Genomic DNA, 15,339 nt, shown 5'->3' with positions numbered 1-15,339 from the left:
AAGGTACTCTAGCAAAGTCTGACAAACAGCAAAGAGCAGGTAACTCTCTGTTCTACGCTTAGACCTACGCTCCTCTAGAGCCGTGCCCATCAGTCCAGTAGTGGCAAACACTTAGGTGAAACAGGACTCAAAATAATATCCTTAACTCACCCTTCTGCGCCTGGCTATTACAGCACAATAAAACTAACTGCTTGTAAACATCTTGGAGGGGAAACAGAATAACAACTGCAAAGATCTAAAATGCTGTACGCTTTTATTAAATAAGTCAAGCAATCAGAATACTTGACTTGTTTCTCTTTGGGATTCAGAGGAAGATGAAGGGAGGGGATGCTGAAGAGGTAACCCAAGCAGGGCTTGGTTAGCACTCCTCAAGTGTTTCCAGGACAGACAGGGGAACTGATCTGGACCTTTACTGCACTCCCCAACAGAACACCTGCACCCAGGACAGCACAGTGCCCCTTAGGACCTACCAGAGGCCTGAGAAAAGTCAGAGGGAAGAGCGTCACCTACTGAAACACCGATAGCATTTCATCCAGCACGAGTAATCTCCTTACGTCCCCCATCCAGCTCCGGAATCTACCAGCCTCACTTGTTTAGCTCCGAAGTCTGACAAAATTAACAGACTAAGCTTCAACCTTAATTGTTATAAACGCTGTGATAGAACTGGGTATGCAAAAGTGCTTCACTTACACAATCAACAAAAACGTCCAGTGTTGCTCATGGATAAGTACAGAAAGGAATGCAGTGGGGTGCCATGTTATTGCACATACACGCGATCACGGCATTTATAACACATGCTTTGCTGTCCTGGTAGTACACTAAGCTATTATGCAACTCATCAGCTCAACTGCATACCACGTAAAGCAGCAAATCAGTGCAAGAGTTCGTCTTTTTATTAAAAAAAAAAAAAAAAAAGTAAAAAATGTTTAAGATTTTCAAGTGCTAATGGCCATATTATTTTTACAATCTATCTTACTCGTGGCCATGTACACACATCGGAAAATTTCAAAGGCTCTCAGTGTAGTGAAATAAAAGACAAAATTACAGAAATTAGAAAAAGAGATGACCTATTGAGTCATCCCCGGCTCTAGTCTGTCCCCTGGGGCCCAGTACAAGATGCTTCCTAGTGCCGTACTGTAGTGCTCTTATTTTTTACACAGGAAAAAAAAAAAAAGCGACGGTAAATAAAACAACAAATAAAAAATAACTTCACTGTTTTTTCACAGTTTACAGCCAACGATCTCAAGAGTGCTAAATTCATACTGAATCAAAACAGCACACTTGAGAGAGAGACTATTATTTCTATGATTACTTCCATTTCATTACAGAAAAAAGGATTAAGAAAAAGAAACAGGCCTTCACATTGCTCTTGTCATCTACTTTGCAATTTCAACCCAAATTACAAAGTCACGTTCCAGTATTAACTATGGAACCGTTACCATCTGATAAAGTTCTGATTAAACCAATTTCATCACAATAATTGAGACTATTTATTCCAACTAAGTAGTTTTGACCTATTAGAGATTTAAAATAATTTTGACAGACTTGAGATTTTATATAAACGTTGCCCAAGTTTCTATCAGATATATTTTTTATATATATATATAATCACATCCATGTATATTACATACACAAATATTTACCTACCTATATAAAATACAAACTTGACCAACAAAAATATTTACAGGCAAACATGTTAGATACACACACAGCTTTGTTGATCGACTTTCACCCACACATTTTCCTTTACTGCCCACTTGTCCAAACCCAGAGAGTTTTCCCCCAAAACACCCAGGAACGATCAAAGAATTAATGAGCACTGTGGTGCCTTACAGGAAGCTGTTACTTCCCTCGACTCCCAGCTCTAATAGATCATTACAGAAACACACCAATAACGTGCATCCCCAAAAGCGGCTATTTAAAGGACAAGTTGAGCAGAAGCCATTCCATGCACATAGGATTCAACACATTTTCTCTACCTTTCTTCAGAAAAAAATGCACATGCTTATTTTCTCTGTATGCAAATAGATACTGAGTCCAGACTATCAGGTGTGCAGGCGTTATGTGCGTGCATACACAGATGCAAATTCATGCACAACCATAGCGAAAGCTGGGAAGAGAAGGGGTGGTGGCAGCAGGGAGGAAGATACAGCCAGACCAGAGGGAGGCTCACGGCATCACAGTCCTGATGCAGAGATGCCCGGACAGGAACGGCCCATCACTGCATCTATCCCCGATGACTTCCCCGGCGGCTCCCTCCCAACCGCAGTCTGGCGCTGTCCCCGAGCAGCCCGCACAGTGTCCCCTCGGCGATGCTGCAGTGGCCCGAGCTTTGCAGCGCAGGCACCGGCCAACTTAGCAGAGCGCATCCCTTTCCTCCGCCGGCCCTGCCGCCTCCCACCCTGCACCGGCAGCGCTGCGCTCTCCGTTGCGGCGCGCAGCGGGGCTGGAAAGGCGGAAGATTTCGGGAAAGGGGGTGATCGCATCGCTCCCTTTCCCCAGCGCTCTGCTTACCAGGCGAGCTTGAACCCTTTCATTAGTACAGTCACGATAATCCGATGCCCGTGTCCTTGTCTGCCCACTGACAGCTCCAGAGGTCCCAGGACATATTGGAGAAGACCCGGCCGGCGAGCGTCCCCCGGGGAGCGCCGAGCCCCATGCACAGAGCCCCCCGCGCCGGGGCACGGCCGCCTCCCGCCCTCGACGCCCCCCCAGACCCCCGCCGAGAGGCACAGGGCTCCCCGCACTAGCACCGCCAGGGGCTGAGCCACCCCACTCTCTGCTGAGCATGTGCAGCACCGGCAGGACAGCGCGCCGCGCAGCATGCCATGGCATCCGCGCCTGCCCGCCGCGCCGCCCCGCGGCCGGCCCCGGGGGGCGGCCCCCGGCCCCCCCCCGCCTCGCTTCCCTCCGGGCCCGCCGCCGCAGCGATGCTCCGGGCCGGGGCGACAGCTCCCCTGGGCGAAGAGCCAGGAAAAGGGGAACGCGCCTTCCTCTCGTCCCATCCCTCCCCCTCTGTCTCTTGCCATGTTAGGGCAGTGACAGGCGGCCCCTAGGGCTCCCCTCTTGTTCTTTGCGTGGGGATTAATTAACCCACCGCCCCGACTGCAGAGCACGAGGAGCGTGTATAACACTGAATAACAACTGATAGAGAGAGCGAAGGAAGTACTTAGTTGAAACTGGAATTTTCAGAGGGGCAGGAGACAAGTTCCTGCACTGGAAATGATGCAGCAGTGTCTTATTCTCATGCCCCCCACTGCCACCATTTGCACGAACAGAAGAGCAGAGTCATTTGCATGCCATCACGTATCAGACTCAAGACCTCTTCCGCCCCACACCATATAATAATGATCTTCTGCACCACAGCACACAGAGGGCTGGGCCCTGGGCAAGGCCTGACGAAAAGGGGAAAAAAGTGTCAGTTTATTGCATCACTCCCCCCCGTTCCTCCTATACACTACACTTTTCCTAGGAATTCTTCTTTTTATCTTGCAGCATCTAAAAGCAGCCTACTGCTCCCACTGCACAAAGATCATGGTAGTATATTTCAAATGACTTGTAGTTTTAACTGTTTCTTAGTAAAAGATCACTTCGAAGAGTGATGCCTAGGAGTGCCTCACCCCCTACAGGGAGCTCTGACTATCTATGGTTTAGGGACAAAAATAGTACAGGAATTCAGCAAGTGGGGTGGTGGTAGAAAAAGAGCAGTCATGTAAGTGAAAATAAGAAGATTGTACTATCTTGAAGGTTTTTTTAATGCTATTTGTCATTCTTCTGCACCCAAATGCAAGGGCCACACATACTGACACACATCCCCATCCCAACAACAGCAGCTGATGTCTCAAAGTAGAACGACAGAAAAATCTTGCCCTGTGAAATCACCACCTCCATTCTGTTCACTTCTCAGTGGATAGGGGGGTGCGGGGGGTACCAGTTCAAAGTCTCTTAACAAGGCTTTCTGTGAAATTTGTCCTCATTACTTGAGGAAACATTGAGACACTGATGCTCATGTCACCATTGGAAGTAACAAATGTGCTTCTCCACTTCCATATTTTGGTTAATAAAGGGCACCAGATGTTTTTTCTGATTCTCCCAAAGCCTGAACAGATGGACAAGAAGCAAAGGCCCAGTTCTGAATTCAGCAGGAAGTCACTGTGGTAGGGCTTCGGTCATTCCAGGGCAGGTGAAAGGAAACAGGATGTTGGCACAGGGGCTAAAGTTTCAAAAACCCTGCAAGTTAACACTGAAATATCTTTCTGCAGAGTAGAGTGAGAAAGGGAAAACTCAGCTCAGTGCTAACCCCCTCCAAATAGCTTCTTGAACACTTGTGACATGTTGCACTCTTTCCTTCATTATTTAAATATCATGCTTGAGTGTCTGCAGCAGAAGGAAGCCAGCAGTGTGAAACTGCATCCTGTGTAGAACTGTCTTCCACTCCATTTGTGAAGGAAGGTGATGGCCAGTACCCTGCAGAAGAGCCCCACACCAGGCAGAGATTTGAAACACCTGCTTTGTTCCAACATGCACTTTGCAGCATGCCTTTTCATTTATTTCCAGACAAAAAGCATTAACTTAGCCTTAAAGCTGGGCACACGCATTTCCACATGACAAACAGTATGAGAAAAAAACCCAACACATTCAAATCTCACCACATAATCCCAGATACAGCCCTCGTTAGGTCCAACCTATGTTAGATGCCTGGCTTGGACTCAACTTTTCTCCATGAGATGCTTTGCAGCTGTGGCCTGCAGGTTGTCAAGGAGGGAAGCAAATCACAATGCTGTAAAATGGGTCAGGAGACCTGCAAGCTTGGCAAATCTGGGACAGACTAATGCTGCAGAGTCACATGTTTAGAAATCAAAGCTCAGGCAAGAAAGGTATTAAGAGATAAGCAGTCATGTACTACTTTTTTTTTTTTTTACTTTTTTTTTTAATTAACATGAGGGTTAGAAAACTGTCAAAGGAGATAGACCACTTAGAAGAAAGCATCCATATAAGTATCCAGCTGGCAGGCGCAGCCACCTCTGCCACAATTCAGCTGGGATCTGCTCTCTGAAATCCTCACAGCAGAAGCCTTGGTGAAGAGACTGTGGGTCACCCACCATCTTCAGTGAACCACAAGCAGGTGACCCCACTGTCACTGCTATTTACAGTCTCAATTCTGCATTCACTTGACCGGTCCATCCGTGACAGCTAATGCTGCATGGGCAAGCCCTTTACTTTTTCCTCCATCCTTTGCACATAGCCACTCGGGGCGGGGGGAGGGAATTAAAATTTGAATAAGGTAACAAAAGAGCATATGTAGATATCAAGAGAGGCTACGCACAGCCACCCTGTCCACCTCCACAGTGCTAAGAATACTTTGAAGTCACACCCAAGTTGAATTCCAGATAAATTATCTACCTACTCCATCCCGAGCACCCACCTCACAAAACAGGAAAATGGGAAAACAGAAAAAAAGCAGTCAGAACTGAGGCCTGAGAGATCCAAACCCATTTCTGGCTCTGCTAGAGATCTCTGTTTTGAAACTGGGGAGGCCCTGTAATCCATGTCTTTTCACTCACCCATGCAACTACATGTTGCAAGGAGACATTCATTACATGGTCATAATAAGTATCAATGATGGACTCTTTTGGACTGTATAAGTGTCAATGTAAGTGATAAATGATCTCTGATGATCATGTTTTGCATGCAAAAGAGCTTTCCCAAGCCATTGTTATTTTGGTAAAAATGCTTTTATTTTTCCATATGAATAGAAAAAAAGCAAAAGTTTAAAGAGTGTAAACATTGGTTTTCCTTTTAGCTTGCTTCCATGCTTCATGAAAACAAGCAAAATAGCTGAAAACAGTGAAAGATTTCTGAGAGCAGATATCTTTTTGGCCAACACTAGCAATCACAATATCCTAAAAACATCACAACGGTGTCATCTTCTTTATGTCTCACCTACCACAGCCTGTCCTCTCTTGCCTAAACAAAAATTTCTGATTTCAACAGCAGCCATTTGAAACATATGGAGGCATCCCTCACTTCTGCTGAGAAAGGCAGTAGCCTCCAAAGTATGAATGGTTAACTAGAGCACCACGATCACCGACCACTTAAGAGTGCCTACAGCTTCTGTAACCCACCTCTCACCAGCCACAGTCCTCCCCCTCCCTCACCCACATACCTCTTTCTACACAAGATGCTGCAGTTATGTCTCTCATGGCCCTCTGTTGACTGCCACCTCCATGCCCACACCAAAACTTCATCTTTTGCCTCTTCCTAAACAACACACTTCTCTCTATACCTGCTACTTCCTTCTCCTCTCTTTCCTTATTTTATATCCCTCCTCCATCAGCTGTTTCATAACATTTTTGCATTTTTGTTGACTGCCTTCACATCTTTCAGTGTTGTGTTCTGTTCTCAGCTCACTTTCATATCTCAGTCATCAGATCACCTTCCCCCCAATCCAACATTTTTTCATGACTTCTTCCCCAGCAATCTCCTTTCTTTTTTGTACTCATTTGTATTTTGACCTATTTACAGAGGCAGACATGTATTTTCACCAACGACTGCCATTCCTACAGGATGCTAGATCATATGTTCATAATTTTCCCTTCTAGCTATAAAATCTGTAAGTCAAAGTACTTGCTTATTGCAATAGAATTTTGACTGTTTGGGAAAGGGATCTTATTTTTTAATTGCACAATAATAGGTACATAATTTCCTAAGCATAAACCATAAACAACAATAAAACAAGTTTACATGGTGTCCATCGTCCCACATCGCTCCCTCCAGGCAGAATTCTCATAAACTTCTAAAAGGATTAAAACAAGATAATCTGGATCCTGGCCTACTGCCAAGTAACATTCTGAGTTCTTCTGGTCCAGAGCAAGAATACCATGAGTACAGCCTCCCTTTGTGCCTTCTGGTTGCTTCCGCCCCCAGTTAGGATGAGGAAGTCAAACAGCACACACCAACATTAAAAAGAGCAACAAAGTTAAAACCATGCAGAACCTTCTCAGACTTTGAGATTACAAGTAGCAGAAAAAGGAGTTAGAACACCAGATGTTTTCCTGACCTGTAACTATAAACTGTCAAGACCACATGAATTTAAAGTCAGTTAGGGCTGCAATACACAAAACCGGGAGTAGTGGGTTTTTTCTGACCTCCAGCTTAGATGAAAGAAGCTCTAAACGGTACTGTCCCCATGGGACAGTGCTTTACATGCTCTCTGCACAGAGAAGAATTATCTGTACTAAGTGACAGACAGTAACAAATTAGGTCTCGGTGTTTTCTTGCATTCTGGTCAGACGGCAAAAACCAGACAATTCTACACAGAATTTTGCCACCTCCCTTGTCAGGGCTTGGATGAAAGCTGGAAGCACAGAGGCAACTACATAAATTGTCATAAGACAGCATTTAATATTTACCACTTTTATTCACATACCAGCTATTTTGTGTTACCCTACTGTCCTCCTCCCCTTACACATACTTCTCCGAGCACTCCCAGCCTGAGCAAGTGTTATCTAACAAAAGCCAAGGAAATAATCTCTAACCAAAAGCTCTGTGGTACTGTAAATAGGCATCTCTTCTGGCTTCACTCATCATTCCCATTACAGCTCATAAGAAGAATGCATTTCCACCAAGATGGAACAAGTAAGTCAGGTGCTTTAATATCTCTTCCCCACCCCCTAAAAAGTCTCAGGACTTCCCATGTATGTACTTGCAGTACAGAAAACACAAACCTTTCACTGTCAGAGAAAATGAGAGGCAGTTCACTAATTTATGTTCCTCATTTCCACTAGCTGATTACCTGGAAAGCGATTCACGTTCTCCCAGGAAGCATTCTAGCTTCACATTGGCTCAATTTTTTATTTTTCTTTTTTCTAACAGGTTAACTACTTTTCCCCCTTGGAACTCATCATGGAGCAGGGACAAAACAATCAGGGTTCCTACTTTTAGCAGGGCACCATGTAAGCAAAGCTGCAAGGCGACAAAGCACCATGTCACAATCCCAAAGCAAGGTGCTCCCCCACAGCGTACAAGGGATAAAGTTTCCTGATTCCATCAACAGTTCTGAAAAGCCTGAAGATGAGGATGAATGACTGATAACCTTGGTATTAAAACCACATGCTACAAAATAGTAAAAGCTGCACTCCTATTTTTGATGTGCTAAATGCGGGGCCATTCTTCGGCACGTCAGGAAATGCCAGTTCTTGAGATACTCTGAAAGGTGCCCCAGCAGAAAAGGAAGCATCAATAAAACACAATGGAGAGCAGCCGCGGAAGTAACATCCTGATATTACAATTCCATGGCTGCTTTGGCATCATCTCAGACTGAGAAAATGAAACCGTTAAACCTTCTCAGAAGTTCTTTGCTAGCCCAGGGCCCAGGCTAACCCCAAACTGAAATTAAGCAAAATTAATAGCATCCCTTGGAGGCTTCAGACTAACCGTAACAGGGGTAACTGACCCAAACAGACACAGAAGAATATCTGGGTTTCAACAAAGAATAGGGGACTAAACATCAGCACTTGCCATGGTGTAAGTCTAAATAAACCTATATGCACTCCAGTAATATTTACATCATAACTAATTTCCAAGATGTATTTGTTTTAGAAGGCTCAAACTAGAATCAGTTTTTCACTCAAGGCACATTTTCCTGAAAAGATAATTAGGTTTTCAATACCTCCTCACTAAGATGGTGCTTTAACACTGTTGATCATGTTTTCCTTTAATTGAATACAAGAAAAACTTTCCTGAAAGAAACTGCAAAAAGCAAGTACGGACAAAAAAAAAATTAAAGTGACTTTGTTGGTTTTGTCTTTGAAAATGTCTCTTTTTCAACACAGAAAAGCTAGAGTTCCCCAAAATGCCACAAGAGCTATAACTGAAATGGAAAGCGTCATTTTCAATTGCCTCCAATGCCACTGGCCCTTCAGCATTTTCAGTGGTAATTTTTTTTTCAAGCACTACAGCGGTAAGTGGGTTTGCAGTGACAGGCAGTTGAAGCTTGAGTAAACATGATAGTGAGGATGATTTCACCTTTATAAAGCAACATTTATCCAGAAGTACTTCATACTGACAGACACTAGTTTATTGACAGACACTAAAAACTCAAACCCAGCACTGGCATGCAACCCAGTCCTGGGGCAAAACAGGGCAGCTGTTCACCTGTGTCACCTAGACTTCAGGGAAACGGAATTTGAAAGTATTTCAAAGTATTTAGCAGAAACAAATGTGAAAAGGGAAAACTCAAACCCAACTTGAATTCTAGCTGAGACATAAAATAAGCCCTACCATCTGCTAACAGCACCACAGTGGGTTTTTTTAACCATGGACTTCTGTCCCCAGGTAGAGAGCAGTTACCTCCTGGAAGACAGCATGCCATATTGCCACGCGTGAGTGTCCAGTTCAGCGCAAGCTCAAAAGCGGAAGTTTTCTAACTACTAAGGCCATTTCCCACTCTTTCCAAGCTATGACTCTTTTCAACCATGCTTAATTTCAGACCCTGCTGGGATACATTTTGCAGATACATTCCCTGCACATTAACCTTGTTCTGACGCCAAGGAAAGTCACACTGGTGGCAGACTCGTGCTAGATAACAAACTGTTTGCTATGAAAATATAATCAATGCTCCCTGCCATGAGATACAACCTTTCAAAGGTGAGACAGTCTTGTGCTTCCCTGATCTCACCGAACCATGCTGCTGTCATGCATGGTCTACATCTCCCATTTCAACCTCACAAGACCATCTTGAGCCATCAAGTTCCATTCCCACATATTTCCAGTTTGCCAGCCCACAGGAAAGCAGAACCTGCAACCTGGTAAAAGCAAGCAGCACAGGCAACAGAACAGCCTCGCAGAAAAGGGCGGATGCATCCATAAACTCAAATTACTTTCTCATTCGGCACTCCCCCAGGATCCTTTCAAAAAAAAAAAAAAAAAGAACTAAGGCTGCCAAAAGGCATTTCTACTCATAGAACAGTCCCCATGAGCAGGAAAGCTGCCCCTAAAGCACCCTCTAGCGTCGCTTTCTCATACAGCAGCAAAGCAGTCTTCCAGCATCCCAGGTCCCTCCTTGGCTTCCCGGACAAACTGTTACTGACAGTAAATGCAGACTCCCCTATTTCTCTCCAACCCGCCCCCGACCTTCGCCTACAGCACCGACATTTCAAGGTTTTCTCGAATCTTACAAGATAAGCAACATATGCAGACTGTGGCCACAATGTTACTTCCTCCCAAAACCTAAATCCCATCACATACCCCAGCAGTAGTACCAACTCCCAGCATCAGGGCAAAGGGTCAGGAGAAAGTAAAATGGTAAGAGACAAATTAAGAAGTTGCCAAGCGGAACCACTTACGCACAGTGAGGCCGGCAGCATTTCCATCCTACCTTTGCTGTCGCCATATCAGACGTCTCCATGTTTTCTGCTTGGCCTATCAGTAAACAAGAGCATTGAAGGAGAAGGGAGGGGAGAGAAAGGGAAAGTCAAAAGAGGATGAAGAAAAGGAGACAAACAACTTGACAGGAGGATGAGAACAACAAAAAAGTCAATTAAGAGCTAGTCCCTAGTTTTCCCTCCTGCCCCCAGAGATGGGCAGTGTGGTCCCAATTTAAATACTTGACTGGAGTCTGGCACAAGACACAAGTCATTGCCATCCTCCTCCAACTCCTCCCCACCACCACCCAAAGCTCTAGTATGATGCTGAGGGCCCTCCCTCCCAGCTTCCTTTTGAAGTCTGAGCTTCTGCAGGGAGCAGACAAGCAACCCATGTTCCAGACATGCTGCTCTTTCTCCCTCAATGGGGAAGGGAGAGTGACACAACCAACCCCCCTAAATGGGTACTTTAGGAATCAGAAGAAAGGAAGAAAGCAAATGGGTTCCGAGCAGGGCACAGTTCAAGGAGAAAGGATCAGACACAAGGAGGATGGAAGCAGGGAAGGAAAAGGCAGCTTCTGAAAGGAAAGAGTGAAAGGGGTCAGCCAGACACGTAGAGAAGCAATGGTGCAAAATAAGCACACCAGAGACAGACCATTAAAAGAGAGATTTACACGTGCAGAGAAAAATGCAAGGTGAAGGCTACTCATCTGCACCCTACTGAGAACACTCACCTCAGTAACACTCAGAAATGATTGGGCCTAAACTAGGGACTCCTTGGTGCACACTCAGCTCAGACCAAAAATATCAAATCATCGTCTAAGGTAAGATTTGTCCCAGCATCAAGAGGCACCCGTAGCTGCTGTGGCCCTGCCTAGCAGAGGCCAACCCTGATTGGCGGAGCAGAGTGACTTCACACAGCCCCATTCATCCCTGAGCCGAGCCACTGCCTCTCTGGTCCCGCAGGCTCCTCCTGGCCTGCTCCACAACAGTAAATCAGGCTGGAGCCCATTAGCTAGCCAGCCCAGGAACCCTCGTACGCAGCTCCTCACAGCACTCTGGCACTGACAAACCAGACAGACATGAGCAATCCTGGCTAGGAGGGAGGCAGAAAAAACACTGCAGAGCTCAGTGAAATTAAGAGCCTCTGAGGGCTAGAAAACCTCACTGCTTGAAAGTGCTTATTCATACAACAGTGCAGCAGGCTGTGCTCCCGCACACAGCAGGCACCACAGTGTAGTACACAAAGACTGGGGGCACCGCAAGTAATTTACAGTACACTAAATAGTTTACACACATTGATGGGCAGATACATAGCCTCTGCAAAACCATACCACTATTATTCCCTTGTGCACAGGCATACGCACACACACCCCCCCCACAGGGCCAACCCACTGGGTTTCATTATATTAAAAGTATTTTGCATTAAAAGTATTAGTAGGCACTGGAGTACGTATAACAGATGTCACTATCATGCAGATGTGCAATGTAAACAGTAAAGAGGGCCCAGCAGTCCAGACAGATAACAAAGCGCTGAGTACTCAAACCACCTCTAAAATGGGCCAGCAGTATATAATATACACAGAGAATACTCCCAAGTCCCGACTTCACATACAGGAAATGTATATTTCTAGTATGTTTCTGTTGCAATGCATTCATGCAGCCATCTGCTTATACAAATCAAGGCCACCACACTATATCTTTTTTACTCAGCATATTCAAATACACCACCCTCATGCTTATCAGCAACATAAAGCCCATCTTACGAACACATGTAGATCATGGACCATGGGATGCCATAATACATATTTTTTTCAACCTCCATCCCAAGCATCGCTGTGGATATAATGAAGTTTAAACATACCCGATCCGATGCCACATAGAAAAAAACCTCACCATACCGCCTGAGTTAGTTACTCTCACTAGGGTAAGTATTGTCATCCTCGTTGTGCACTAAATTAATTTCCAAATGCCTTTTATGCTGACGACAGTCTGAAAAGTAATCATAAGACATCCAGCGCAGACACAGATACACAAACAGCAAATGTCCACGTTGTGGACACTCTACTCCTCAACTCCTCTTTTATGAAGCCACTGAAGTCCCTTAACAGCAGTCTACTCACTTGTGTGCATTTTGCTACAAGTATTCACAGCAGCCTGGGGGGGCGTGGGGGAAACACCACAAGCCTCACAAAGGACCTTTAGCAAATCCTAAGCTAGAGAACCAGTAAAGCCCGACTTTGCAATTCAGAAAAAGCTGAATTTCCATGTTGCAGCCTCTTTACAGCAGAGGCTATCTGTAGTTCCAGCACGGTGCAATAGCTTACGAACTTAAGAGCAAACAGGAAACATCTCCTGAGGAAGTCCGCTTTTCGGAAGGGAACAACCCATTATGACACACTTTAGGTCAGAGTAAGAAGTCAAAGCTCTATAAATAGCTACAGCAACAATCATGTTAGCTCAGGGTTTGAACTTGTAATTGCCTCCAAAAAGTTGCCTTACAAATCAGAAAGCATTGCTTGTTTTAAGAGCTACCTGCAAGTGTCACTGCCCCTTCAAATAGCCATACACTGTCACAACTCACAGCCATTAGGGCGTCCTCTGTATAGACACATCACTGTGGCTTTACTACTACCCATCATTACGGTCTAGCTTCACACTAACCAGAGCAGACTCACCTCAGACTCATGGTAATTGAAAAATTTACATATTCAAGCACCCACGCAGTGGAAACAAGGGGCTTGGAAGGCTCAGGCAGATTAGTTCACTACAAAATATGCATGACCTGCAGGCACAGAATGCAACGTGCTACCTGTGAGACACCGCTTCAGCTACAGTTTGATTCTCCCATATGGCAAGAAAGAAAAGTCTGCACAAGTTGGGGGAGCAGTAAAACAACCCTGTGCCTATGCGAAACATGCATGCAAAACAATACCTGTTAGTAACAGAACTAACTAGAAGCAAATCAGGAATTGTTACGGAGAGAGAGAAAGAACTGCCACGAAGGATGACAGAATGTAAGGAAGAGATAGTTTAACTGTTATGCACCTCAGTGTACACGTATACAGATCCACAGGAAAATGTGCCAGATGGATAAACTCCTGAATCCTTCCCGAAGTCAGCAGTGTTCTGCAGCCCTACAGCCTCAGCTGTCAGAGGAATTCATATGCAATCACAGCATCTTCAAGCTAGGGCACACCTCCATTTCCCGAGGGGGGGGGGGGGGGAAACAACCACTCAGAAGGGACTCCCTCTCTTTGCTGCAGCAGCTGGGAAGTCACGTGAGACTTCATTTCCAGAAAGAAAATATGCATTTCACACTCTCAGCATCATGGGAGCTGTAGTCACACAGTATACAGAAAGTGCCTGTAAGCCATTTCTTTCTAAGCTATGTGAAAGCAGCGTTTGTCATACTATGCAAGTCCAAACTTAGTCTTGGAAGGGAGGGCAAGGTAGAACAGCATCACAACAGAAAAGTGGTACCTTCAGCTATCCTGGAAGAGAATAGGGAGAAGCCGCCCTCCATCAAAAGGTGAAGCAAAATAATTCCCCATAGAGAATCTGGAGAAGGAAGAATACTGTTCATGTAAGGAGAAAGAGGTCAGTATCAGAAGGGTGGAGAAACTGGGGTGATTCAGGTGCTACTGCTTCTTTCTTGAGCAATATTATAACAGAAGAGGGCTGCTGCTTTCAGAGTCTTTTGGCTCTTTTTCCTCCCTCATTGTGTTGCATGTTTGAACTCTTAACCTTCCATTTGCTTGAGATGGTGCAATAACCTCTCACACCCCAGAAAACTCATTCACTCTGAAAAGGGGCATGAAAATTTCATGACTCATGGCATGCTTCACAGACAAACTCCTCCTTGATTTTAATTCATCAAGAAATGAAAAGCCATCTTCTAATTTTTACCTTCCTTTGCAAATAACTTGCAGCCACCGGTGAAAAGGTAATAAGACTTCATTACCTTGGGCAGAAATACTATGACCTGATCATCTCCCTTTTCATTTGGCTCAAGATGTTCTGAAATAACTCACAGGATGAAATAAGTCACATGACACCATAGCCCGATACCTTAACAGAACAAGATTTTGACTCAGAATAATGCTGAACATCAGATCTCAAAATCAGAGTACTTTGAAGTGCCTAACAGCCAAGACACTTTGGATCCTTTGTAACTTAAAAGTCTTTCAAGTACTTTGAGCTAAATCTTTACATAGAGTCCAACAACTTGCAGTCCTTGGGCTAGCACTGCCTAAGGGATAATCCACAGATACACATAGGTAGCACACCAGAAAAACAAAGCCTTCTGTACTCATCTGGACCTATGGGGTGTCTAACGCAATATCCTATCCTGGGCAAAAAACTAACCTTGGATGTTTCAGATAAACAGGTGAAAGCCTTGTAGCAAGAACATATACCACAGTATTTTTTGCGTGAAGAATAAAAACCCTAGAAGAATGACTACAAATTTGTGAGAGGAAGAGAAAGATCCTGGATCCTTCATTTCTGAAACCTAAGATATAAGAAAGCAGCTAAAGCAGGGACTCAAGACCCAGGTCTTCAACACAAGCTTCCAGTTTGCAGATAGAAAGGCATCTCAGATCAGCAGCAAAGCCTCCCACAGCTCAAGTTCACATACTACCCCTTGCATGTTCAAGGGGTCTTCCAGTAGCAGTGGCATCAGCAACAAGGTAGAATGAAGAATGGCAGGCTGCAAACTGGAATACAATACAGGGGATTCCTGTTTTCCACAGAGTGTCACATACCACAAAGCTACACACTTCATTGGGAACCCAGAAGAAGAGATTCCTAATTTGAGGGGACTGATGCATGGGCAGGTGCTGCACAAAGCAACAGCCTGCTCAAGCTCACATAAAGAAATCTGAGCATTTACATGTCTGAGCCTGAAACAAAGATTCTTTTCCAGACTGCAGAAATAACAAAAATCTTACAATGCTGGAAACTTCGTTAAACC

At 44.8% G+C, this 15,339-nt stretch overlaps 1 protein-coding gene across 49 annotated transcripts in view; it reads right to left on the bottom strand.

Annotated features, from left to right (window-relative positions):
* GRAMD1B (GRAM domain containing 1B) overlaps window positions 1–15,339 on the bottom strand; it is a 117,576-nt gene that overhangs the window by 64,536 nt on the left and 37,701 nt on the right. Inside the window, exon 1 of one of the 49 annotated variants that reach the window (XM_054222830.1) lies at window positions 13,413–13,560. The exons of 45 other annotated variants lie outside the window; for them this stretch is intronic. Coding sequence is in view for 2 of the 4 variants with exons in the window: in XM_054222826.1 (XP_054078801.1) it covers window positions 2,515–2,537 (23 nt within the window). In the remaining 2 variants the exon portion in view is untranslated. Of the gene's footprint in view, window positions 1–2,514; window positions 2,648–4,649; window positions 5,112–10,378; window positions 10,398–13,412; window positions 13,561–15,339 lie in introns of those variants that run through there. 3 more of the 49 variants (XM_054222834.1, XM_054222829.1, XM_054222826.1) reach the window with 3 other exon arrangements.

Source organism: Rissa tridactyla, chromosome 17 (assembly GCF_028500815.1).
Source record: "Rissa tridactyla isolate bRisTri1 chromosome 17, bRisTri1.patW.cur.20221130, whole genome shotgun sequence".
NCBI classification, from domain to species: Eukaryota; Metazoa; Chordata; class Aves; order Charadriiformes; family Laridae; genus Rissa; species Rissa tridactyla.
This window is presented reverse-complemented; position numbering and strand designations above follow the sequence as displayed.